General features: G+C 38.4%; 1 protein-coding gene across 5 annotated transcripts in view; it reads left to right on the forward strand.

The window, feature by feature from the left end:
• The window catches only part of LOC111322204 (CD109 antigen), a 32,263-nt gene that overhangs the window by 2,704 nt on the left and 5,011 nt on the right, over nucleotides 1–24,548 (forward strand). The window contains exons 1-31 of one of the 5 annotated variants that reach the window (XM_088754513.1): nucleotides 252–270; nucleotides 1,860–1,962; nucleotides 4,329–4,492; nucleotides 4,583–4,608; nucleotides 4,791–4,950; nucleotides 5,466–5,518; nucleotides 5,810–5,827; nucleotides 6,050–6,101; nucleotides 6,320–6,396; nucleotides 6,814–6,853; nucleotides 7,164–7,248; nucleotides 7,801–7,903; nucleotides 7,985–8,248; nucleotides 9,283–9,474; nucleotides 9,798–9,908; nucleotides 10,601–10,663; nucleotides 11,179–11,373; nucleotides 12,321–12,614; nucleotides 12,770–12,866; nucleotides 15,302–15,416; nucleotides 16,042–16,159; nucleotides 16,607–16,720; nucleotides 17,663–17,923; nucleotides 18,649–18,703; nucleotides 18,830–18,913; nucleotides 20,312–20,488; nucleotides 21,398–21,479; nucleotides 22,326–22,488; nucleotides 22,811–22,885; nucleotides 23,520–23,697; nucleotides 24,143–24,357. In XM_088754513.1, the coding sequence (XP_088610639.1) occupies nucleotides 1,904–1,962; nucleotides 4,329–4,492; nucleotides 4,583–4,608; nucleotides 4,791–4,950; nucleotides 5,466–5,518; nucleotides 5,810–5,827; nucleotides 6,050–6,101; nucleotides 6,320–6,396; nucleotides 6,814–6,853; nucleotides 7,164–7,248; nucleotides 7,801–7,903; nucleotides 7,985–8,248; nucleotides 9,283–9,474; nucleotides 9,798–9,908; nucleotides 10,601–10,663; nucleotides 11,179–11,373; nucleotides 12,321–12,614; nucleotides 12,770–12,866; nucleotides 15,302–15,416; nucleotides 16,042–16,159; nucleotides 16,607–16,720; nucleotides 17,663–17,923; nucleotides 18,649–18,703; nucleotides 18,830–18,913; nucleotides 20,312–20,488; nucleotides 21,398–21,479; nucleotides 22,326–22,488; nucleotides 22,811–22,885; nucleotides 23,520–23,697; nucleotides 24,143–24,357 (3,690 nt within the window). In that variant the 5' untranslated portion in view covers nucleotides 252–270; nucleotides 1,860–1,903. Of the gene's footprint in view, nucleotides 1–251; nucleotides 271–1,429; nucleotides 1,585–1,640; nucleotides 1,765–1,859; nucleotides 1,963–4,328; nucleotides 4,493–4,582; nucleotides 4,609–4,790; nucleotides 4,951–5,465; nucleotides 5,519–5,809; nucleotides 5,828–6,049; nucleotides 6,102–6,319; nucleotides 6,397–6,813; nucleotides 6,854–7,163; nucleotides 7,249–7,800; nucleotides 7,904–7,984; nucleotides 8,249–9,282; nucleotides 9,475–9,797; nucleotides 9,909–10,600; nucleotides 10,664–11,178; nucleotides 11,374–12,320; nucleotides 12,615–12,769; nucleotides 12,867–15,301; nucleotides 15,417–16,041; nucleotides 16,160–16,606; nucleotides 16,721–17,662; nucleotides 17,924–18,648; nucleotides 18,704–18,829; nucleotides 18,914–20,311; nucleotides 20,489–21,397; nucleotides 21,480–22,325; nucleotides 22,489–22,810; nucleotides 22,886–23,519; nucleotides 23,698–24,142; nucleotides 24,358–24,548 lie in introns of those variants that run through there. The other 4 variants (XM_022925270.2, XM_088754514.1, XM_022925271.2 and 1 more) reach the window with 4 other exon arrangements.

Consider the following 24,548-nt stretch of genomic DNA (forward strand, 5'->3'; position numbering starts at 1 on the left):
AGAGAAAGCGTCAAAACCACCAATGTGAGTACACGGGATCGTCTCAAAGAGCACCCAAACCAACACTTTGCCGTGGTAAAAGGAAAGCTTAGATGTAGCGCCTGAAGCGAAGTTCTCAGTGATAAGAAAAGTTCTATTGAAAGACGCACGAAATCAAAGAAACATGAGAAGGGCCTGGCTGATATTGAGAGAAATAAATCGGAACAGCAGTCCATAAAAGAATGCCTGCAGAAGAGGGCAAAAATTGACATATTTACGAAAAGCTTAGAGGTAACTGTTCACAACTTTTAGCACTTTTGAGCGCTATTTTGAGATTTTGAGCGCTTTTTGAGCACTTTTTAGCCATTTTTGCCATCACTTTTTAGGATTTTACGAGCGCAATCGGGAAAGGCCCACTCGATGTGAGATAACTTCAAAGTAGTGCAGCTAAACCATATGACCGCTCGGTTTTCGTTATTTAGGCTTAGCCCCATTTGCGCCCTTCGTCTGTGATTTATAGAGAAGAAAGTTGAGTTTTAAAGTAATATGTTTTGCCTGTAATTTTGTATTTTGTACTAATAGCTTGCATGTAGCCGGCAAAACCTACGGGCTGGTCTGTGCTTCAAAGCAAAACAAATTATTTCGAATGAAGTTTGAAATTAAACTCAGACGAATTCGATTGATTAATAAGAGAATGCAAAACCCATACAAGAAAGAAAAAATTATGGACGGGAAAATGGGTATTATTAAATAAGTCATGGTTATCCGGGGTCATTCTTTTTAACAGGCGCTTTCAAACTATTGATCTCTTCCTTGTGATCTCGTCTGGCATGTTAGACTTGACCGAGGGATTTCATGAAAAAAATCGGCGTTGCCGCTTTTAAAAACATGCCTGATGAGATAGAGTTTCAGACGTGACTGACCCAGGAAGACCTCAGGAAGGACGAATTAAAGGAGCAAAATTTTGACCCGATACTCTGAATGAGGTTTAACGAACCATTCTTTTCCAAATCCTAATTATGAATGCCCAATTTCACTCCATAATCGCGCTTCAGGTATTTAAAACAATGCGAACTTTCTGTTGATCTCCAAAGCTTCCAAAAATGAGCTTACCTGGCATCCGGTTTGACGTTTTATCAAGTGAAACTGCTTTGGTTGCAAATTCCTAAAAAAAGGCAATACACAACATTCTAATTTCAAGGCTTTTTTTCTTTTTTTTTTTTTCTGTACCTTTCATTCTAAGCGTTCCTACGTATATGTCTTCATTTGAGTTTCTATCATTTCTAAGTAAAATTTACGATGCATGTAACTGAATGGAAACACTCGTGAACTTGGGGAAGAAGGAATTTAAAAAGAAGGATCAATCTCTTATACTTGAGAGAAGCTACGTCGCAGTCCACTCTGAAAGGGTATCTCCCTTACCTGAGTGACAAAAATCGCAATGACGTCATAACCTGCCGTGATTTGCATAAATTTCGAATGCTGCAGCTTTGTTCAAGTTACGCGTTTTCTCTCCTATTGCTGGTGAGATTGTTGGGCTAGCTAGTTTCCGGTTGTTCCGTGCCATCTGCATAGCGTTTTGGTCGTTACGTTTCCGCTAGATTGGTGAGAAAGAGTTAAATTACCCTAGACGTTGGTCATGTTCAAGTGAATGATCAAGTGAACTTTAAGTCGAACGAGTCCTCCGAGCACACCGGAGCGTGCAACAGTTACCTTCGCGTAACTATAATCCTTTGTAAAAAGTACTTTGCCTTGCTTTTCAGTCAACCAGTCCATAAAATCCAAGTAAAGTCGATCATTCTGTGGTGATATCAATAAACCATTCCAGATAAATGGCATTTTTCAATTAAAAAATCTTTTGTTTTGATTTCTCATCGCAGAGACAAATTCAGCTGGGAGCATTAGAGGACTCCTCACAGAGGCCATGTTGTTTGTTTTCCTTCTTTGCAGTGTTCTGTTTGCTGCATCAGTGGAGGCGAGCAAGTAAGATTACAGTTTTAAAAGAGAGAGTAACGCCTGATTAAGAAATACTGGCTTATTCAATTCCGACCACAGCTTGAATAAGTTGTGTGAGCTGATCGATGTATATATGTAAATCAAATTGTAATTTATCAAGAAAAAATTTGCTTATTTAGCGCTATGTTCTGTAAGCTGAGAAATATTGATTCTCGAACAATAGCCTTAAGTCTAACAACTCTTTCTTTTTTTTTTTTTTATAGAAAAACATGTTTACTTTTCACATTCTCTAACAGTGAAGTCTATTTTAAGAATGTTTCAGGAAGGTCGTTTGTCAAACCAACGGTAACTTTCAGTATCCTCTTGGCTATCTTTAGCCCGTTTGTAATATGATTTCCACGAGAAAATTCTTTATTAGAACTTCCGCTATAATTCATATTGTCCTTTGTCGTGTGAATGCCACTATCATGCTTGCTACCAATCCAATACAAGGAAAGAGAGAACTTTGCCAATATTTAAGTAATAGAGGACTTTTTCCGTGCCCATATATAGCTTCATCTGAACACTTGAGGTTTGAGGGTATTCGAGAAAGTTATGCAAATCCAAGACGCACGCCAGGCCAGCTTAAAGAAGTCCTCTATTGTTTTTTATAAAATATCTCTCAAAATAAGGCAAAATAAAGAAGCGTGACATCACAACTGTGTTTCATTACTCTCACCTAAACACACCCACCAACCAATGAGAGCAATGCATTGCACCATCTTATATATTTAATATATATAAGGCCACTGTTGAACATGCTAGTCTGTGGGAGAAATACTATATAATTTGTAGACCGAAAATGGCGATGCAGAACAACAGAAATAAACTTATATCGAGTTGCAGACATGCAAAGAGATTCCTTTCAAATAGCGTGATTGTTTAAGCTTCTGAAATTTATTTTTAGCAGTTCATTTTCAGCAGTTTACTATATGTTGTTTAACCGTTGTGATTAGCTTTCTTTGAAACAATTTAAGCCTATCAGATTTATTTTTAGCAGTTTACTGTACATTGTTTTACCGTTGCTATACACCTCAGCCAATTGTGAATTACAACAGTTTTTCAAAATCACTATATAATGCACCATGTATTCTTTCTTTTTGGCAGTAGCCTGATGATTGTCTTGTAATAGGCACGAAACTCAGAGTAACAAATAAATGGTTTTGACCTAATTCAAGTCTACATATCTATTCAACACTGGCAAACCCATTGAGCACATTTTAGCTGATGGTCAATTTCTAAATAACATCATTATATATATATTTATTAAAATCTGGATCATTGGATAATGCAATTCAAGACTTTTTATTGGCTTAGCCATTATGGTATATGAGCCAATATACCATAATCTAATATCTGTACATTGTAACATCCGGTTTCTTCTTACAAAATAAAGTCGAGAAGATTTGTCTAATATCTTGGGGGCGTTTTTTTTAATAAAACAATTATTCCACTCGCGCTTGTTGGATGTGAGATGATTATAGCCAACTCGGCGCTACACGCCTCGTTGGCTATCTATCATCTCATATCCAACGCATGCTTGTGGAATAATTGTTAAATATATATATATATATCCCAAGTGTATTGGGAGAGACTCTTAAATGCATATAGCATGTTACAGGGGACTTTACCAGACTGCTTGTAGCAGTTTATAGTGAGTAATGGCAAATCTAACAGATGCCCCCAATTTCCAGTAAACAGACCAGATCATATCACAGTAATCTCATGAATGGGTTCTTCAACATCCCCTGCCTATCCAAGTTAACTAATTAATAGATGCAGGAGATGGGACCAATGGTTTATTCGTCCTTATCCGAGAAGACTAGAATATCTATCTATTTCTTGATATTATAGAAAGGTAGCACATTCTCCTCAGTTGTTTAAATACCTTGAGTGCTGGTCTGGCCAGGGCTCGAACCCTCGACCTTCTGCTCAACAGTTGAACCAACCAGGAGGTGGTGGCCTTGCTTTGATTCTGGCCTAAACCTGCAAATATTTATCCATGCAGAGTCAAGTCCAACAAGATGCATTATTATTAACACCTTATATACACTGCAATTTTGTCAGGGATTGCATACAAAAAAATTCATAACCCACCTTTGTGTACTACAATGTATTAAAACATGAAATCAACAGAATTATTGATAAGTTGGCTGGCAGGTGAGCCTGAAACTTTTATGAGGCCAAAATGTGCGACAATACATTGATCACGGGTAGAAGCAAAGATTAAAGATGTGTTAAGTGCCATGTTCATGTATGCAACAATATTAGTGCTATTTATAGCATTGGATTAGCCTAAGGTAATCAAAATCTGCAATGCTGCTTAAGTTACCTTATACATTTGTATTTTTCAGTAGCTACTTCATCACTGCACCAAGTGTCTTCAGACCAGGGCAACCATTTAAACTCAGAGTCTGGGTGAATGATACTATAACTGACCCTGTGAACATAACATGTGGTATTTTGGACTCCAACAAAAAAACTTTGATTGCAGGCAACAGTGACACATTTACCAAAGGTCAGTTCGGTATAAATTATGTGTATCTCTCTTTATTCCTAATGTTGAAATGAAAATTTTTTTTCCTAAACCTTTCTTTGGCATTTGCAGGACCCAGCAAGGAAATCACATTACAGGTACTCATGCATGCTGATTGCTCTTATATATTTTTTTTCTATCTATTTTGTTTTGCAAGTATCTAAGTTATCAATTAAAGATTCACCCAAGTATGAATTTCAGTTCTTAACAAGTTTCTGCTAAAAGTATTTTTATACCATAGAAACAAAGATGTGTATTATGTAAAATTTCTATCCTTCAGGTTCCCCATGGTGTTGCATTGACAACTGTTACGTATGATTTGTCAGTGAATGGGACAGGTGGTGCCAAGTTCTCTAAAACAAAATATGTTCGCTTTGTGGAAAAGGGTTTTAGCATTTATATTCAGACTGACAAAGCTGTGTACAAACCAGGACAGAAAGGTACCTTTAAGTTAGCTTATTATACATGTATACCTCATTGATTTTCTCCCAGATCTAATAGATATTTGGTTCAGTCAGGGGCATGTCTTCTTGTATGGTTAATTCTGTAATAAGCTCCCTGATTAGTGCCTTCTAAATTCTGATAGCCTTCAGACAGGAGTGTAATAACATGTATTAGCTCCTATCATTTATTATTTCGGCAATTTGTTTTAATATATATTGCCTTAGGAACAAGTGGGGGTATGAATTGTTTCTGAGAATGAAAGAGTGATATTTATTGCATTATAACTGGGGTTGTAAGGCTTTTAAAGTTAAATCATTATAGATCTCCGATGAGTTAACTATTGAAAAAAATTGGGGGAGGTGTATATGGTTAACCTGATGTTCATTAAATCATAAATGAGACTATTTCAAGGAACAGGATACAGGTACATCTAGATAGAAACTAATTAAAATTATGTAGCTGCTGGAGATGATTGAAGTTATCATTTTTTATCACAATTTTTCAACTTCAGTTCTCATGAGAATCTTTGGAGTGCATTCAGATTTAAAACTGTATACTGGCAATGTGAGTACTATGAACTTACAGATGTATAATGATTATTTTCTCCCATAAGTGAACTAACACCTTTATTAAAAATTGGTTGAACTGATGCGGTTGTATTACATTTCAATTCATTGATTAAAAAAATTATGTTAATTTATCTAAAACCAAGGAAAATACAATAAACTTTAACACAAATAGCTTAAAAATCGTTTTGACATAATTATTATAAACCACAAATTTTAAGTTGAAAGTGTCTCTTGAATTCAAATTGACTGGAATTTTGTTTCTTTTCTACAATTATTTTCTTAACAGCTGACTGTGGACATATTGGTGAGTCATTTGAATGACAACTTGTTTGTTTGTTTGTTTGTTTTTTTTTTCACCTGTAGAATGAAAAAAATTAACTATACATCCAAAGGCATGTGCATGTATGCATGGTTAAAGATCGAAATCAGTATTTATATATATTTATTGTTTTCTACCGTATTAAATTAAGGTAATTTATAAAGTTTTAACTCAGTTTTATTTTGAAATTCCTCTCTTTAATTACAGGATCCCAATGGAAATAAGATGGCTCATTGGGTGAATGTGAACAGCCAGTCAGGTGTGATGGTTTTTTTGTTTTTGTTTTGGAAATTTTGTTGCCCTTTATTAGTTTTCAGCATTAAACAGTGAGAATTTTTTACAACATTACTGTAGTTATTTTTTTAAATATACTGATTGCTAATTAGGTGTAACTCATTAAAGATAAAAACATTTACTATAAATGCTACGAAAAATAGATAGTGGTATGATATGTGATATTTGTTTTACAATTTGCAGGTGTCGTCAAGAAAGAATTTCTCCTTTCCACCCAGCCAGTGGAGGGAAATTGGAAAATCTCTGTCTTAGCTGCTAAGGTATCAGATACAAACAAATTGAACAAAATGAATTAATTTTAGTTGTTCCTTGAGTATGCTTGACTAAACCTGGGAGTGTTTAAAAAGTGCATACTTCTAATCTGTTACCCCATTCAAATATTGATAAGGAATTATTAATGATGTAGTGATTTTGCTTTGTAGAGCAGAACTGAAAAAAATAGCACCTTCTATCTCTCTTGCACTGATTGATCTCCCAGTCAAAAACCAAACTACAGCCCTTTATTAAATCATTAAATCAGAAAGAGATGAAATTATTATGTCTATTGAGTAGTTATGAAGTGAGGTATGTTAGGGAGTAACTGGTGTAATATTTTCTAGTACCAGTAGCTTCATTGTAACAAAAAAAATATTTCACCTGTAAATCTGAAATATTCTTTTTTTTTTTTTTCTTATTAGGATCAGAAAGCAGAACAAGTTATAGAAGTGAAGCCATATGGTTTGTGCATGTTCTTCCCATAAAATCGTCACAAATACATTGATTCTCTAAAATGTAAATCCATTCTTCATGGATTTTTTTTTTTTTTTTCGGTCAAATGTACAATTGGTGAATCTTAATCTTGTTTGAGTAATTATTGTTTAATTTATGGCAAATTGAACTAAGTCAAGATGAATTTATATGGTAGATTGTCTGTAGTTCTCACAAAGGAGGTTTAGTTTGTGATTAAATTACAAAAAAATAAACAGCAGATCCAGGACTGGAAAAATGGTAACAATTGAAACTAATTGCATATTTTTCCTTTGTTTAGTGCTACCCAAATTTGAGGTAAAGGTGAACCTTCCAGATTATGCCCTCGAGAAAGACAAATATATCCATGGTTCAGTTGATGTCAAGTGAGTTCTCTATGTTAATTAGGTTTTGTATATGACCCACTCCTCTAGAATTTCCTTCAAAACAGTCAGTAATTTTCAAGCCCCTGGAATAGAAGTTTTTAAGGGATATATAAGTATATTCCAGCTTTAAATTGGCACCTTTCTCTAAGTATATGTACATGTACATAGCTGGGTGCTGCATACATCTCCAAGCTCCAGGATGTCCCCCCCTCCCCTCCCTCCCTGTATGTATATCACAATCACTTGGCATATTTCTTTTGCATTGGCCCCAGCCCAACTCAATAGAGTGCCCATGCAGGAAGTAATTTCCCATTATCATCCTGATGCAGAATGGTATTTAAAAGCAAGAAAAATGTGGACTAGAGGATGCTGCTCAAATTAACATCAAATTTTTAGGGCTTAAGTATTAAAAAATGTGCGTTGAATAGTCAGGAAAACTGCTATTACAAATGAAAAGGCTAATACACACTTCAAGAACACTTTTCCATGGGATTCAGTAAATTAATTGAATGACAATATTTCCTTGAAAGTTTTTTTTGTCCTTTTCTTAAGGTACACCTATGGAAAGGGTGCCAGAGGACGGGCAAATATTCAGTTGTATTTCAACACCTATGGCTGGCACTCAAAGAAGTCCTCATACGCAAAAGACATTTTTGTATGTACCAGGAAGTATTGTGCAAATTGCTTTGAATTGCATTGTATGTCTATAAAAACTAACTGACTGTGTGTGTTCCAGGTTGTTGATGGCTATGGCAAATTTTCATTCAGAGTGAAGGATGTTCTTCAGTTATTCAAGAACAGTTTTGGTGATCACATGGATGGGAGTTACCTCTTTCGCTATGGTTACAGAATGGAAGTTAATGCAACATTTTATGAGGATCTCACTGGGAAGCAAGCTGCCGGTCAAGGAAGCATTTCTTTTCATGAGATAGATGTGAAGTTGCAATGGGCTAAATTCAATCCAAAGACCTTTAAACCAGGACTACCTTACAAGGCTATGGTAATTGAATGGCTAAAATTTATTTTTCCTGGATCAAATCAAATTATCTTGTTGTATTTTTGATGAAAAGCTTCCATGAGGGGCAGGGGTGGGGGGGGGGGTGTTATTGCATGATTCAGGATTCAATGGTTTTAGGATTAAATGATTAAATGATTCAGGTTCAGGATTAAATGTTTTCAATTTTCATGACCAGTGAAAATACAAATTAAAAGCCTGTGAACTGTAGCTGTTTTTTATTAATGTGATAATTAAGGTACTTGAACTTTTTAGTTGGTTTATACAATTTTTCATTGTATTATTTCTACATTTTGATGTGCGTGAAATGTGTAGGAAATCCCTCCTCCACGTTGCCTCTCTATTTCATGTTTAATTGTCTATTGGATGACTTTTTTTTTTAATTACTTGATTATTTGTGAGGGTGTTTTTGATTTGGTATTGTTCATTTGTTTATCATTCCATGTTTGTTTGACTTTTTCCTCCCTCATATCTTTGCTTCTTTTCGCTTCTTTTCTTTTCTTTTTTTTTTTTTTAATACCATGAAGTTCAGTATCAAAAAGCTCTACTTTTCCCCTGAAGATTACTAGGGCAAATCAAAATGTAAATTGCTGGAAAATGTTGGTGTAATATCATGAACAGACATCCATGCATCAGCTAGTAGGTATAGCAGTCTGGATGGGAGAGATGCTTGCCTTTCCTTGAGCGAGAATTTAGTGCAGACCAAATAACAGGCTCCACAGCAGTTTCCATTAGCCTGCCAGCAATCTCTCATTATATAAGGGCTTCAGGATGTACATTTCTCTTTCCCCATGGGAAGATTTGAGACAAATTGGAGTAAGGTTTATTGGGTAGAATGGCACTTAATTAACCATACGAGTCCCCTTGGGTGCAATCTTCTCACCAGCTCACATTGCTTGAGGCCTCATATTTTCCCATGCCTGTGCTGAATTGCTAAGAATGAAACCTGCCAGCGGGGTAAGCTTCCATTAATTTTGGTATCAACATACTGACTACATTTCCCTGTATATTGTGTTTAGGTTACTGCTGTACAACCAAACAACGAGCCGCTCAGTCCAACTAAACTGCAAGAAATCCAGGGGAAGATCAAGTTAACAACAAAGTATAAATGGAGTGACAATGGGACTGAAGAATTTTTGCCACATTCAAGTGATGGAAGCTTCATCATCACAAAGGATGTTCCTTCCTCCGCAAATCACTTAGATTTAAAGGTATGTTACAAGAGGATTTTCATCGAGAAATGTAGTGGCTGGAAAATATGGTAAGGTAGCTGGAGAATATCTTCCTTTACTTGATAAAATAGCTCTTAATTCGTCAAATAGCTCACATGCTATTGGTCCAAGTGCATCGATGTTACCAATTATGCCTGGCTAAGAATATCCAGTGATATACCCAAAGTGATATTCCCCAATTTTTAAACCTTATGTCTACTATGATACAAGTCTTCATTTAAACCCTATGGTGTGGGTCAGGTGTAAATTCAAAATTTTGAACTCTGGTATTTATGTATACTTGTTAATTTTTCCATTTGCAGGCAGAATATTATGAAGGTCTGAAAGGAACAAGAGCATATTTGACAGCTTCTGAGGCCAGCTCACCAAGCAAATCTTTCCTACAGTTATCAACAAGCACACCCTCAGTAAAGGTTCTACCAATTTTTCATCAAATCTCTGCCTGATTTTGCACCTATAGTGTCAATTACAGCTTTACTGGTTGTTTATCCAAGAGAATGACAGGCTCACTGGCTCACTGACTGAGTCATTGACATATATGGTCTCAATATGACAGACTTAGTTTTATTACGCGAAGCGAGAAATGCAGAACTTGTTAGTTAACAATTCACTATTGTTGGGCATGCATAAAGAATCTGGAAAGAAAGCAGTAAATTAATCGTTTTGAGAAAAACAGCATATCTCAGATCATCCTATCTGTTTGGCTAACTGACCAACTGACGGACGTAAAAAGACTACCGGTAGATTACACGAATAAAGGCTGAAAGTTTCTAAAGAAACTGTGGTGCTGCGTCGGTGGGGGTAACAAGATAATTGGTTATAAAATTATCAACTAAGTTGAAATTGTAAATTGGCCACCGTAACGAATAAAAAAGCTGAAGTTTCTAGCGTTAGCCCTTCGTCAGAGCGAGTTAAGTATCTTAGCATACTTGCCAGGGGATTACGTTTACTTAGACCAGGAGTCCGCAGCTGTCAATTAATAATGTTTTAGACCCCACTAAGGCAATAGTGTATTGGTCAACTTCAAACCCTTGTGAGGCACTGAATATGCTGCATGGGAATACTCTACCTGGAGCTGTTTTGGATTGTTTATTGTTGTCTATAGGCAGGGAATGATATAGCTTTGGCTGTGGAAGCTACCTTTGAACTCTCAGAGTTGAGATATATGGTACGTTAATTAACTATCAATCTTCTTTGATTATAAGTCAGACTGATCGAGCTGTATGTATTTTGAGAGAAAGGTTTGACTGAGTGTCAAAGATGGTGGGTTATTGTAGTCTGTTCGACTAATTGTATAATTATGATTACTTTGAAGAATTGAGTGTCAAAAGTGTTCCGGGATTGCTTTGATTTTGCTTCTGCTTTGTGATTGGTTAAAAAGAAGTCACGTCACACTCTGATCCAATCAGATGCAAAACTAAAACCAATCGCGAATTGGCAACTCGCGTTTTCCCGCGTTTTAAGCAGGTGTCTTGTTAGTCTGGATTTCCATTGGTTCTCTGTTATGCTAGTCTTTATTCTGGTTAGTTGTTGTAATTGTATAGGCTTTGTAATCGTGACAGCAACGCGATTTAAGCTTTAAGAACACATGTGTCGATTTGTTTAAGGTGCTTTTGATCCCAAGCCTTTGCATTTCCATTGTGGTCATTTCGTTTTCCTTTTTTTTTTTTTTGCTGTGAACAGGTTTTGTCACGTGGCATGTGGGTCAAAACTGGTTCTCACATTGTGTCTCCTGGCTCCACCAAAGCCACCTTCACCATCCAGTCCCAAGCAGAAATGGCGCCTAGTGCTCGTCTGTTAGTGTACTGCATAAAACAAAATGGGGAAATTGTTGTAGACAGTCTAAATATCGAAGTAGAGGATCCTTTCCGAAATGATGTGAGGACCTTCTTTAGCTTTGCTTGTTTTATAAGAGATTCAGTCAAGTTACTAAGCAGTGAAAAATGGACATAGAATGCTAGATCTTGTCTACCTTTCCTGGGGATGGGTATGGTAATGGTGGGAAGTGGACTAGGGCAGAGAGGGGGATGGTGGTAAATGTCTGTCAATGACAGACTCCGCTCCAGTTAACTTGCAAAAGAGCTCAGTGCTGCTCATCAATGATATTCATAATTACTGGTGTCATCAACATTACCATTACCAAGTGAAGGGTGTAGTCTGATCGTCCGGGTGAGTGTAGTCCTGAGAAGGACTGTTGTCGGTGTTGCCTCTCCCTTTCCATTTCTATCGTCATCTTCATATACATGTGGATGATGTCTCTTTCCTTCTTTATCTCCACTATAGACCTCCTCCTGTGTTAGTTCCCCTTATCCTACCAACAATGCTCGCTTTCATATTAGAGAAATTTTTAATTTAGTGTCGAAAGTAGTTGGGATTGTTGCTGTATTTTTGCTTACATCGCGGTGTGTTTGGTCCATTAAACTCTTGCCACTCTCTTGACTGGTGTCATCAACATTACAATTACCGACGCTGCGCTATCAGTGTTATCTTATCGTCTACTCCCATTTTGTCCTTATCTTCATGTTTATCAGGCTTTCTTCCCTTTCTCATCTACCCCCTTCTCTCCATCATTTTTCTCTCTGTCTTTATCTTTATCTACTTCTCTCTCTTCCTTCTTTGCTTCCACCCTCTATTCCTGTTTCTCTGCCTCTCCATTTCCATTTCCATCGTCATCTTCATATACATGTGGATGATGTCTCTATTTCCTTCTTTATCTCCACTATAGACCTCCTCCTGTGTTAGTTCCCCTTCTCCTACCTGTCTCTCTTTCTTTCCATCTCCATCTCCATTTTTACCTTCGTCTTCATTTCCATCTCCATCTTCAGGTTTCTGTGACAATCGACACCAACAATAGAAACAGTGTCGCTCCAGGTGACATGGTAACCATAAAAGGCAAAGCAACTCCTGGATCTTTCATGGCTTTTCGAGCAGTCGACAAGAGCGTGCTTCTTATGAAGGAAGATACAGACATGTCTGTTAAGAAGGTTCTAGAAGAGCTTCAAAGTTACGACTCAGCACAAGTTTGGTATCCATTTTGGGACTGGGGCATGCGACGCAGGCTTAGGAGGATGATCATGCCTTATCCTTCTGCAGGACGCGATGCTGCAGCAGTCTTTGAGGTATTTATGCGAAACTGAGGTTAAAGGACGAGACACTGAGAAAACACGTCACGGGGATAAACGTTTGCCGGACATTCGTTGCTTTTGTTGCCTACGAATAATGCCGCTTTAACTTGCAAAAGTTATATGTACGCTGTTTTCGTTTTCTTTTACAGAACTCTGGTCTCATTGTTATCACTGACTATGAATTGCCAGGGGGCCGCTTTGATGACCAGATTTTAATGATGGGAAGTGTGCCGGAAATGGAGTCAGGTTTGTACAGAAGAACACATTTGGTACTGCTTATTTGAAAAGTACTGCCATCTCGGGAGCCGAACTTGCTAAAAATCTTGTAAAAAAAAACTGCGAGTGTTTAACTCAGGGTTCGTAGATATCTGGAAAGTCCTGGATCGTGGGAGTGAGAGAAACTGACTGCTCACCATTTCTTTGAAAGAAAAAAAGCCTTGGGTGACACAAGCTTCAAACAGTGCTCGCTTTCACAGTGTTTCAGATGGTCATCGGCCATCGGCATTTTGCCGATTGTTTTTGTAAATTTCCGATAGTTTCGTATTAACAAAGATTTAGTAATACATAGACAGGTAAAAACGAGCGATATAATATCCCGACGTTTCGGCGACTTCATGACGCCATTATCAAGGGTACAAATGAAAATAAAATTAACAAATGCGAGTTCAAGAGTTACAACTAATTTACATAGGGGAGGTAGCTACACAAATACTTTAGCACGGATAGAATCCGTTTGCACGTTCAAACTCAGAGTTAATTGTTTGGTGTAAAGCATCTCGTTAACAAACAATCGAATTTGTTCATCATGCACTTCTTGAGACTTCGATGGCGCGTACCGTTTGTCCTCTTCATGGCTTTATTTTTCTGAGGAGTGTGAGCGCTTGAAATATTTATTCTCACGTTTGGACTACCCTCAACACCTTATCAACTCCGCCATTAACACCTTTATCAACTCGAGAGTTGCTGACCAGCAGCCATTGCAGGCGTTGGGAAGATTGGCGAAAAATGATGTAACCCGAGTAGTCATACCCTTCAAGGACCAAGACTCCGCTAACATTGTTAAGACGCAGTTGAAAGACCTTAGCATTAAGCTCCAAACCACAATCCAGACCGTATTTGTCAGTCGGAAAATTGGCCAAGACCTTAAAGAATGTGAGACCAAACCACAGCTGGTTCATCAACAGTGCGTAGTGTACCAATTTAAATGTAACCTGTGTCAACCTGGCCGAAAATATTCGCATAAATAGGCATTAAAACGGCCCATCGATTTGTTATTCATTTCATGTAAAAACCTTTAAACATCCTTCATATTTCCGAAAAAAAAACATTGAAAAAAAAAATAGTATGCGAGATTGATTTAGTTGCGCCACCATGAGCCACTCCGCTGTGTTTTGTAACAGCGATTTTGATTGGCTAAGCTTGGGTTTGTCCTCAGTTATTGGCCAACCAGAGGCGCGCTCTCGACAGCAAACGTAAACGTCTCTCTGTGCGCCGCAGATGATAACGTAACGATATCGATTAATTTGTAAGTTGGCGGCCATCTTGACTTGATCGGTACCGACAAACGTGAATATGAAATCAAATTTTGTTTAATTTGGGATGTGTGATAACTGTGATTTTAAATGTGTGTTTTTGTATAAAAATTTTGCTTTATCGACTTTAAAATGTTTATATTTACAGTCTTATTGTATTATAATGCAAACACTTGGCAACAATTCAGAAACAATCACGTATGTGTATTTTGCGATTTGACTCTTCAATAAGAATTCTTTATCTGACCGCCCAAGATGATTTTCTTAGAATATTCGGTTTTATATCAGCATTTCTGTATGACGACGCTATTTTTGACCAAAAATATCTAGACTTAAATTAAAAGTAACACGTGTGCTAATTCAGTGGTGATGTTTACGACGACGTGTTTATGATGATGTGGTGTTGTGCTATGTAATATTGACATGCCTACGAAATTTTCTTGCAACGGTTTGTGGATAACGGGAGGTACAATTCAACTGCTGTGTTGTATTTTCACTAAATTTCAATTGTCCGAAAATTTTTTTCTCAACTCAGACAATTGTCCTAAATTTATTTTGGTACAGCAGAATCACTGCTTTCATATTAAGAAATTTTCAATTTAGTGTCGAAAGTATTTCAGGATTGTTGCTGCGTTTTTGCTTTACCTCGCGGAGTGTTTGGTCCAGTGAACTCTTGCCACTTTCTTAACCATTCAGATTCAATACTAAAACCAAATCTGAAAAGTCACAGAAAGCAAGAAATTTTATTAGCTGAAAACAGTAGCAACCTTCAAACTTTCAAGTAAAAAAAAAAATTAAAGGCTATACTAGCGCAGCGTTTGAACACTTAAACCTTAGTTTCCAACGTTGGAAAATTTGGTTTTGTGTTCAGTTTACCCCTCCACATCCACGTGCGATAGCGGCTAAACATTTTAATGCGACATAAGTTTGTATTTTTGTTGTTATCCGATCGGTAGAATGGGAGTGCTCAAATTATTTTCTAGGTTTTTACAGTGCAGGTCATAATTCATTGTCATTTACTCATTTTGCATTGAAAATCAATCCAATCCGTTACGCAGTTTCAATATGGGCTACTTGCCCTCAGTGGAGTCCTTATCTTGCTATGTCAGTTCATTCAAACTCAATTGACTCTCTTTTGTATCATATCAGACGTTAACAGAGAGACTATGGTCAGAAAAGGAGGTGGCACGCCCCAACTTGCTGAAGTGAAGCGTGTCAGAAGTCTGTTTCCTGAGACCTGGATCTGGTTGGAGGATGATGCCAAGTAAGAAACTTACGGTGTAAATTCATTTTGAACGGTAAGAGAAAAGCTGATGCTTTCCCTTCTAAGTGGGTGCCCTCGATCTGTCTAGGTGACCTAATGAAATTCTCAGGGATAACTCCCTTTACGTCGGCAACACTCGAGCAAGTATTCAATTGTTGGATGAGCTCTTGGCTTTTAAGACGAAAGGTCCTTCTATTTGAGTATTGGTGACTATTTGTAAAAGTCACGATCTTGCTCTTTCGACGGTAATGTGGCTGATGATCAAACAAATGAAGCCGCCGGTACTTAAAAGGCTAAGGATAATCGAGTATGCAAGGCAGTCATCTTTGTTATCTTTTGTGTCTAGTCTGCAGAAGTTGAATATTTATTGCGCAGTTACTAGATTGGAAAAGAAACAAACAACAAAAAATACAAAACACAACACAACAAAACACAAACACAAACAAACAACAAAAACGCAAACATTCACAAACACCAACAAAAGCACAAACAAACATAATCACAGATACAAACAAATAAAAGAAAAAATTTAGAAACCAAGGGGAAAACCTAATCCGTTTGTGACTTTTTGAAGCTTCATTCGTGAGCCTGTATAAATGCCTGTTTATGGTCTTTCTATCATTAGTTCTGCAGGCGAGGTTGAATTTCAGCGGGCTGTCCCTGATACACTGACCACATGGGTGGCCAGTGCTTTTGCCGTGTCTAACGTTACCGGGTTCGGTGTGGGAGAACTTAAACCACAGGTTAGTGATGTGTGTGACTTTTTGTGTGTTAATGCTTAGCCCTTTGCACCCTAGCATCAGTATTCATATTCTCCATACTGTTCTCTATAAATTTCGTCGGGTACTCATTGGCAAGGAGAATTTGTTTAACAATCAAGAGCTTAAGTTGAAGATCATTTCTTAATTTTTGTGACTTTTTTTAACTGTCTGATTCAGCAGTGACACTGAAAGGAAAAAGAAGAGGCTGGTCAGTCTTAGAAGTTAAAAGGTTATGCTGCTATTCGCCATTTAGAGCGCTACGTTAGCTTTCAGCCAATAAGCTCGTAAGAAAACCCCTTAGCTGTTAAATCTGGTTGAATGAAAATCTTGATTCTAAATGCAGCGTATCTATTTTTAGCAGTTCTCTTAATAATACTAGTTTCTATTTTAGACCTATTTTTCAAAGAGTCTCATTTGTCTGGCCATTAGGTGAAAGTCTTCCAGTCGTTCTTCGTGTCCTTGAATCTTCCATACTCTGTTGTTCGAGGCGAAGAGCTTGCTCTGCAGGTCACAGTCTTCAATTATGAGGCTGAGAAACAGCTGGTAAGTTGGACGAGTAACTAACGAGATATCACAATTGAGTAATGAACGAGTACCAAACGATTAGCGAACGAGCAACGAACGACTAACAAACGAGTAGCGAACGGTTAGTAACTGAGAAGCGAACTAGTAACGAACGATTTGTAGACGAGTAACGAACGATTAGCGAACGAGTGACGAACCATTAACAAACGAGTAGCGAACGGTTAGTAACTGAGAAGCGAACTAGTAACGAACGATTTGTAGACGAGTAACGAACGATTTGCAAACGAGTAGCGAACGATTTGCAAACGAGTAGTGAACGAAGATCGATAGAGAAACAAACCCCAGAAAGAACGGTTGACGACTGACAAAACCTTGAATTCTCCACGCTTATTCATTGTTTTTGTTGTCGTTGTTGTTGTTGTCGTTGTTGTTGTTGTTGTTGTTGTTGTTGATGATGATGATTTTATTTGAAAGCAGTTAAATCGGTTGCGGTTAATTATTGTGATATATATATCCCTCGTATACAGAATTTATATATACATGTATATATAATGTTTATCATAAGATGATTTTGTTTGAAAGCAGTTAAATCGGTTGCGGTTAATTATTGTGATATATATATATATGTATCCCTCGTATACAGAATTTATATATATATATATATATATGTATATATATATATGTATATATAATGTTTATCATAAGGTTATTTGGACTGTCAAGTTTCACTTTGTAGCTTTGTGGATAAATCTAATTTCATCATTGATGCGCACAACCCTTTCATGAAGGAAACATGCGTGGGGTTTATAACTTAATTGATGAGCACCTTTTCAGTTTGAACCATTTGAAAGTTTTGTCCGTTGAATGGAGATACCCCTCAAAAGAGGCCCCAGAGGAGAGGTTGCATAGGCTGAGCACGTGTTCAACTGCATCGTGAATGTAATTGTTTCCTTTTTTAAGGTCACCGTAACACTGAAAGGTTCCAAAGACTGGGCTATCATTGATGAAATAAACAGCCTAGGGCTAAGAGGACATAGCTCAGTAAACAAGGATTATGTCGACAAAGCAATGGACCTTTCAGTAGAAGTTGAGGTTGGAGCCGGTCAAGGAAAAGCTGTATCGTTCCCAGTGGTTCCTAAAACATTGGGTCAGGTACCAATTGAAGTTCGAGCGCAGTCTGTGTCCAACGCTGATGCTGTTAAGAGGAACTTATTGGTAGAGGTAATGATGTAAACTGTTAAAGAAAATTGTGCTTATTCAGGAAACTGCAATGCGAAATCAAAGAAATTTCTTATGGTCATTACCAAGACAGAGAAGAGTACAATGTACGTGGTTCGTCTTCATGCAATCGATAACAATAACGCCCTCGTTTCAAAAGTCTGTTATTTCCAATTCAACTAATTTTTTCACAAGATAATTTGGTTTTATCGGCTGAATTGATAGTGTAAATTTGCCGCCGTTAAGTGTTTGTAAGCTGACGTTTCGAACGTTAGCCCTCTTGTCAGGGCGAAAGATTAAGGGCTATCGCTTGAAACGCCGGCTTTAGAACTCTTTACGGTGGTTAATTTACATTATCAACTCAGTCGTCAAAAATGAAATTATTTAACAACTATTCGCCGAAGGCGAGGTGAATATCTTCGAATGATTATTCGACAATATTCACCGAACTTGAGGCGAATAATTGTTTTAGTATAATTTCAGAGCTGAACAACAGAGAAATTTCTAAAATCATAGCATTTTAGTAACATTTATTAACATTTTATTTTAGCATTTTATATAAACCGCGTGGAGCGGTTTATAGAGCGTCATATAAGGAACCGCTCGACCAATCAGATTGCTGGAAACTCTTTGCTCAGCTCTGAACTTATACTAAGTTACAGTATTCCTCACCAACGCGGCACTACAGTTTCTTTAGAAACTTACCCCATTTGTTTCTTTTGTCACAGCCAGAGGGAGTACCACAAGAATACTCTATCAGCATGTTGTTGGATCTTAACTCCAGTATGTGAAACCTTTCTTAGTTTAGTTGTATTGTTAATTTCAGTAAGTTGTCGTTTGCCTATCATTTGTCGTACGGCTCATAATTCTGTTGTTACCTGGACCAACTGTTTTGGGTGCTCTTTACAGCCTCAAGTCTGACACGCACACTGGATCTGAGTGTACCGAAGAACACGGTCAACGGTTCTGCGAGAGCTACAGTGTCTATCATGGGTAAGTTTTATCTTCACTCTTGCCCCTTATTGCCTGAAAACGATAAAAAGTAGACCTTTTCTACAGGGTGCTGTTAGAATCGAAGATCCTACTGGAGATGTAACACCCAATCGCTGTAGTGGTCAAGATGCTCATTATAGTTTGTTTTTTTTCTTGGAACACAAACAGTGGCCACAGACTCCCCGATTTCAGGGGTGCGGTAATGCCACATTTCTAACGTCCAACAGAAGTAATATTTAAACAGTTTGTAGTAAATATTTCTCAAGGACTGATTGTCATTTCTGTGCTTGTCATTGTGTCTTTTATGTTTTTTCTCTCTTATCAAACTAAAATTTTCTATTCGTCCTTAAATTGAACGAGAACTGTTTCGGGCATTTTGTTATTAAAAAGGTGTGAAATAGGTAACCTCGCACTGCCAAGATCTCATTAGTAATCCTCCTTGCTATCTGTAATACAGTTTTTTTTATATTCATTAGGAGAACTTAGTATTGGATCAACTAATAATCCACTACTTGATATTTTTCTTTATTCTCATTACTTGTCTGCTCGATATTGTATTGATATTGTAAGGAGAAATTCTATCTTGGTCACTCATGGGAGTTAAAGAGTAAACATCGTCGCGGCAGAGCGAAAACGAAGAGGACCCAGACCCAGACCCAGACCCAGACCCAGACCCAGACCCAGACCCAGACCCAGACCCAGACCCAGACCCAGACCCAGACCCAGACCCAGACCCAGACCCAGACCCAGACCCAGACCCAGACCCAGACCCAGACCCAGACCCAGACCCAGACCCAGACCCAGACCCAGACCCAGACCCAGACCCAGACCCAGACCCAGACCCAGACCCAGACCCAGACCCAGACCCAGACCCAGACCCAGACCCAGACCCAGACCCAGACCCAGACCCAGACCTCTCTCGTTTTTTCACTCCGCTTCTATCGCGCGGTTTACGATTGCGTTTGGTATTACTAACTGAGTAAGTAATTGAAAGAAGAACTGAAGAAATACATTTCTTCAAACTCATGTTCAATTTGACCTTTTTTGAGTTTTCTTGGACTGTTTCAGGGCTCGACACTAACTTTTCAACTTACTAGCCAAGTGACTAGTGACAACTTAGTGTTAAAACAATTTCAGTTTGTTTACTAGTCAAACTGACAAGTAGAAGTCTGGCCAAAACTGAATTTCTACTATTTTGTGGCTAGTTGGCTACCGTTAGAGTCGAGCCCTGGTGGTTAGAGTAGAACCGAAAGAATCTTCGACTTTCTGGTAGCGAAGGGACGGACTCACTCGCCCACATTGTGCTCAATGTAAAACCTATGTAGACATCGATCACCACAGAACACTTCCATTGTGATTTACGTGGCGCTGTAACACTTTGGCATTTCTTTTTTCTAGGTGACATTCTTGGCTCGTCTCTGAACAACCTGGATAAGTTGCTGCGCATGCCCTATGGTTGCGGTGAACAGAACATGGTTAATTTCGCTCCAAACATTTACGTCATGAAATACCTGAAGACAGTTAACCAACTAACCAATCAAGTGGAAAATACAGCCAAAAATTTCATGATCTCAGGTTAGTGCTGAAAACTTTCCAAACAAACAAAGGAATTGTAACAACCTGTAAATGCTCCTGATGAATCGTTGTGGAAACGCTCGCACTCAAGTTACCGTGTACCGGTTGGAAGGTGAATACAGCTATATGTAGCTGCGTGAATCCTTAACCCTTTACAACTATATCCATATTCTCCATACTGTTCTCCATATATTTCCTTGATTAATGACAGGGAGAATTCGGTTAACAATCAGAGCCTCATGATCTTAATGAATGATTCAGCAGGATTACTGTAAGGAGAAATTAGATGCTGGTCACTCTTGTGGTTTAAAGGGTTAACCGTCTTTATTAAAACTGGATCATCGGATAATGCAATTCAAGACTTTTTATTGGCGTAGCCATTCTGGTATATGAGCCAATATACCATAATCTAATATCTGTACATTGTAACATCCGGTTTCTTCTTACAAAATAAAGTCGAGAAGATTTGTCTGATATCTTGGGGGCGTTTTTTTTAATAAAACAATTATTCCACTCGCGCTTGTTGGATATGAGATGATTTTTGCCAACTCGCCGCTACGCGCCTCATTGGCTATCTATCATCTCACATCCAACGCGCGCTCGTGGAATAATTGTCAAATATCCTTTGTCCGAATATTGCGCCAAACCTAAAAACCAGGCAATTAACGGATTACTGACGTGGTATTTCAGGATGTTGTTAGTCACTCTACTAACTGTTAAATTGTAACACCTAACAGTGGCTTTTGGTTGCGAACTCACTCTTCTAATTGGCTACTTGATCATCTCCGGATTTCCCGGAAACTGAATGAAGTACTTGCAGTCAATTTAAATTCTTGGTTATGTCTGGCACTGATTACGTAGATTAATTGAGTGCGCTGTTCACAGTTCCTACTTGCTCCTTTTTTATAGGATATCAACGTGAACAAACCTATCGTCATCGTGACGGCTCATACAGTGCTTTCGGTGGACGTGACTCATCTGGAAGCTTGTGGTAAGAATGTAGGGTTGACAGTGTTTCATTTACAGAAAGGATAATATCAATTGAAAAAGAATTAAACACAAAGTAGAACTAACATAGGATGAAAGAAAGAGAATAAGTAAGCTGAGGGATAATTTCAATTTTTTCTCTCTTTCCCAACGAAAGCGGGGAGAACTTTTCAAGGGAAATATTTAGCAGTATTCATCATTGCGCATCCCAACAAAAGCGAGGAGAACTTTTCAAGGGAAATGTATAGCAATATTCATCATTGCGCATCCCAACAAGAGCGAGGAGAACTTTTCAAGGGAAATATTTAGCAGTATTCATCATTGCGCATCCCATCAAAAGCGAGGAGAACTTTTCAAGGGAAATGTATAGCAATATTCATCATTGCGCATCCCAACAAAAGCAGGGAGAACTTTACAAGGAAAATGTTTAGCAATATTCATCATTGCGCATCCCAACAAAAGCGAGAACTTTTCAAGGGAAATATTTAGCAATATTCATCTTTGCGCAAAAAGTGTCACATGTCGGCATTCCTATTCTCATAATGTGCAATGGGTTTGTCACCATGGACCTAGTTAAACAGTTTAACCAACTACGAGTCCCAGCCCATAGCTCAGTGGTAGCTCAGAGCGTCCGAAGTACAAATCGGAAGGTGGTAGGTTCACCTCCTCTTGGGAGCACTTAGAGTTCTTTTCTTCCTCGTATGCCTGTGTCATTCACTGAATAACATTATCTTTCACTTTCAATGTTCAACAAGATCTTTTTTTTCCCTAAGGGTACTAAAAATACTATTTTCCTCAAAGAGCAAAATGCTTATGTTACTAAACTTTGTTATTTCTCCTTCCCCAATAGGCTGACAGCATTTGTATCAAAATCCTTTGCACAAGCGCGTGCGTTTATTCCTGAATACATTGATGACGAGCTGTTGGAAGAAAGCTTGGGATGGATGTCACGTCAGACAAACAGGGACGGATCCTTCAGGAAAGTTGGAGAAGTTCACAGCTCTGTTCTGAAGGTAATCTGGGCACAGTTGTTCGAAGGCCGATAAGCGCTAACCCAGGGTTAAATTTTAATCCAGGTCTCTGTATTTCTCTGTCCAGAAGACGTTTTGGGATAATTTTCTCAACTCTCAACTTTTTTAGAGCATTCAATCGTCAAATTGTGGGCAAATGGAGTTAAACTGAATTTTGTTTTTAAGCTTTCAGATCTGAGATCAGATTTCACACTAACCCTTGCTTATTTCAACCCACCTTTAAACAACTTGTTTTGCTGACCATGGATTAGGTCAGACTCGATGATCACGCGGGAAGACTTACTCAATTCCTTTTTTCTTGTAGGGAGGTCAAACAGGTGTTATCTCACTCACGGCTTACGTCCTCGTCGCTTTGGCTGAGGCGAACTCAGTGTCACAGGTAGAATAATTTTGAATTTATACTTCCCCCTCCCCTCCCCTACTGAATTGATGTATTATTTTCTCGTGGCGGAAGGGTGGAGAGATGGCAAAATACACAAGGGATGGGAGGGTAAAGAGAGATACTGTTCACCTCCTGTAATAGATATGATTCCTAAGCCAGAATTAGTTCTTCTTTCAAATGAGGCTAATTTTAGAAAGGGAAATTGCGCAAGCGCTAAGCGTTAACGTTTACTTATTATCCAACTGTGCTTCGTAGAGTACAAAAAACGCCCAAAACGAGTACAAATATCTCGCGGTATTTGTACTCCGGAGAACTGGCTAGACAGGTTTTCTCGCATCGTGAAAGCGACGAATTGGATTAAAGTTAGGAAAAAATGGCGGACAATTTAAATTATTTTTCTGGCGACGAAGTGTCGGAATGGCTGGCAAATATTGATCTAAGTTTACTAGATAAATCGAACGAAGAAAAGCAGTTAGACGACAATGAAACCTCCGCGCCAATTACGTTCCGCCTCGCATACGAGCGCAGTTAAGCTACTAATTTTGCACCGGATACTGTTAAAAGGGTGCTAAAAGAGCATGCCTGAAATCCCAAGTGTTAAATATCTATCAAAGTAACGTCTTTTTTTCAGGCTGTTAATAACGCTAAGAAAGGAGCCATAGGTTTCTTGGAGGGCAAGGTTGAAGCCATGTCAAGTGATATACAAGACGCTTACACATTAGCAATCACTGCATATGCTCTGGGGCTGGTTGGCAGCGCCACAAAGTGGAAAGCGCTCACGGAACTGCGGAAATTGGCCATAGAAAAAGGTATAAGTTGAGCATGCGCAGAGGGCGTAGACGTAAACGGACAGGGGAAAGAAAGCGGAAACTGATAAACCAGGCCGACAGGGCCCTGTCTCCTCAGCATTTTTGGTCTCCCTTGTCTTTTAGTAGGGGAAACATGGCGGCACACTGTACTATATATTGAAAAGCCCGGTTTCGAACGCATGCTGATTCATTTAGTTGTGTTCTTGGGTCAGGTGCTTGACTTTGACAGAGCTTTTTTTCCATGCAGGGATTTTAATGGCTGTTTGCAAACTGTCGGGGAAACTTGGCGACATACTGGGGGGGAAGAGGGGGGTGCAGTGGAAGTCTGTGATGCACTAGCACCGCATGATCTAATCCAGGGAGGTAGCAATACTTTAAGTCGCTTCATGTTAATTAAATCGGGATTAGCTCATGTGCTCTTCGTGTTTCGCGCTCTGAATTTCAGATGGACTTATATACTGGCAAGAAAAGCCTGAGGTCAACAAACCAAACGACAATCCATGGTGGCGCCCATATTACCGTCCGCGATCAGCAGACATAGAAATCACTGCTTACGCTCTGTTGGCTTTCACACTCAACAAGGATATAAGTGTTGGTCTGCCCATCTCACGCTGGTTATCACAGCAGAGAAACTCGCTCGGAGGATACTCGTCAACTCAGGTATGGTGGTCTTGTGTAAATCTGCATTTATAATTGGATAATTTAGTTTTATCTACGGAGTTAATGATGTAGATTGGCTACTGTAAAGAGTTTTAAAACCTTGCGTTTTAAGCGTTAGCCCTTCAAAGTGAATCTACTCAGTACAAGCTTTTGACTCTCTCTACTGTGGCCAATTCACATTTTTGACTCAG

The sequence above is a fragment of the Stylophora pistillata genome, chromosome 3 (genome assembly GCF_964205215.1).
Source record: "Stylophora pistillata chromosome 3, jaStyPist1.2, whole genome shotgun sequence".
Taxonomy (NCBI): Eukaryota; Metazoa; Cnidaria; class Anthozoa; order Scleractinia; family Pocilloporidae; genus Stylophora; species Stylophora pistillata.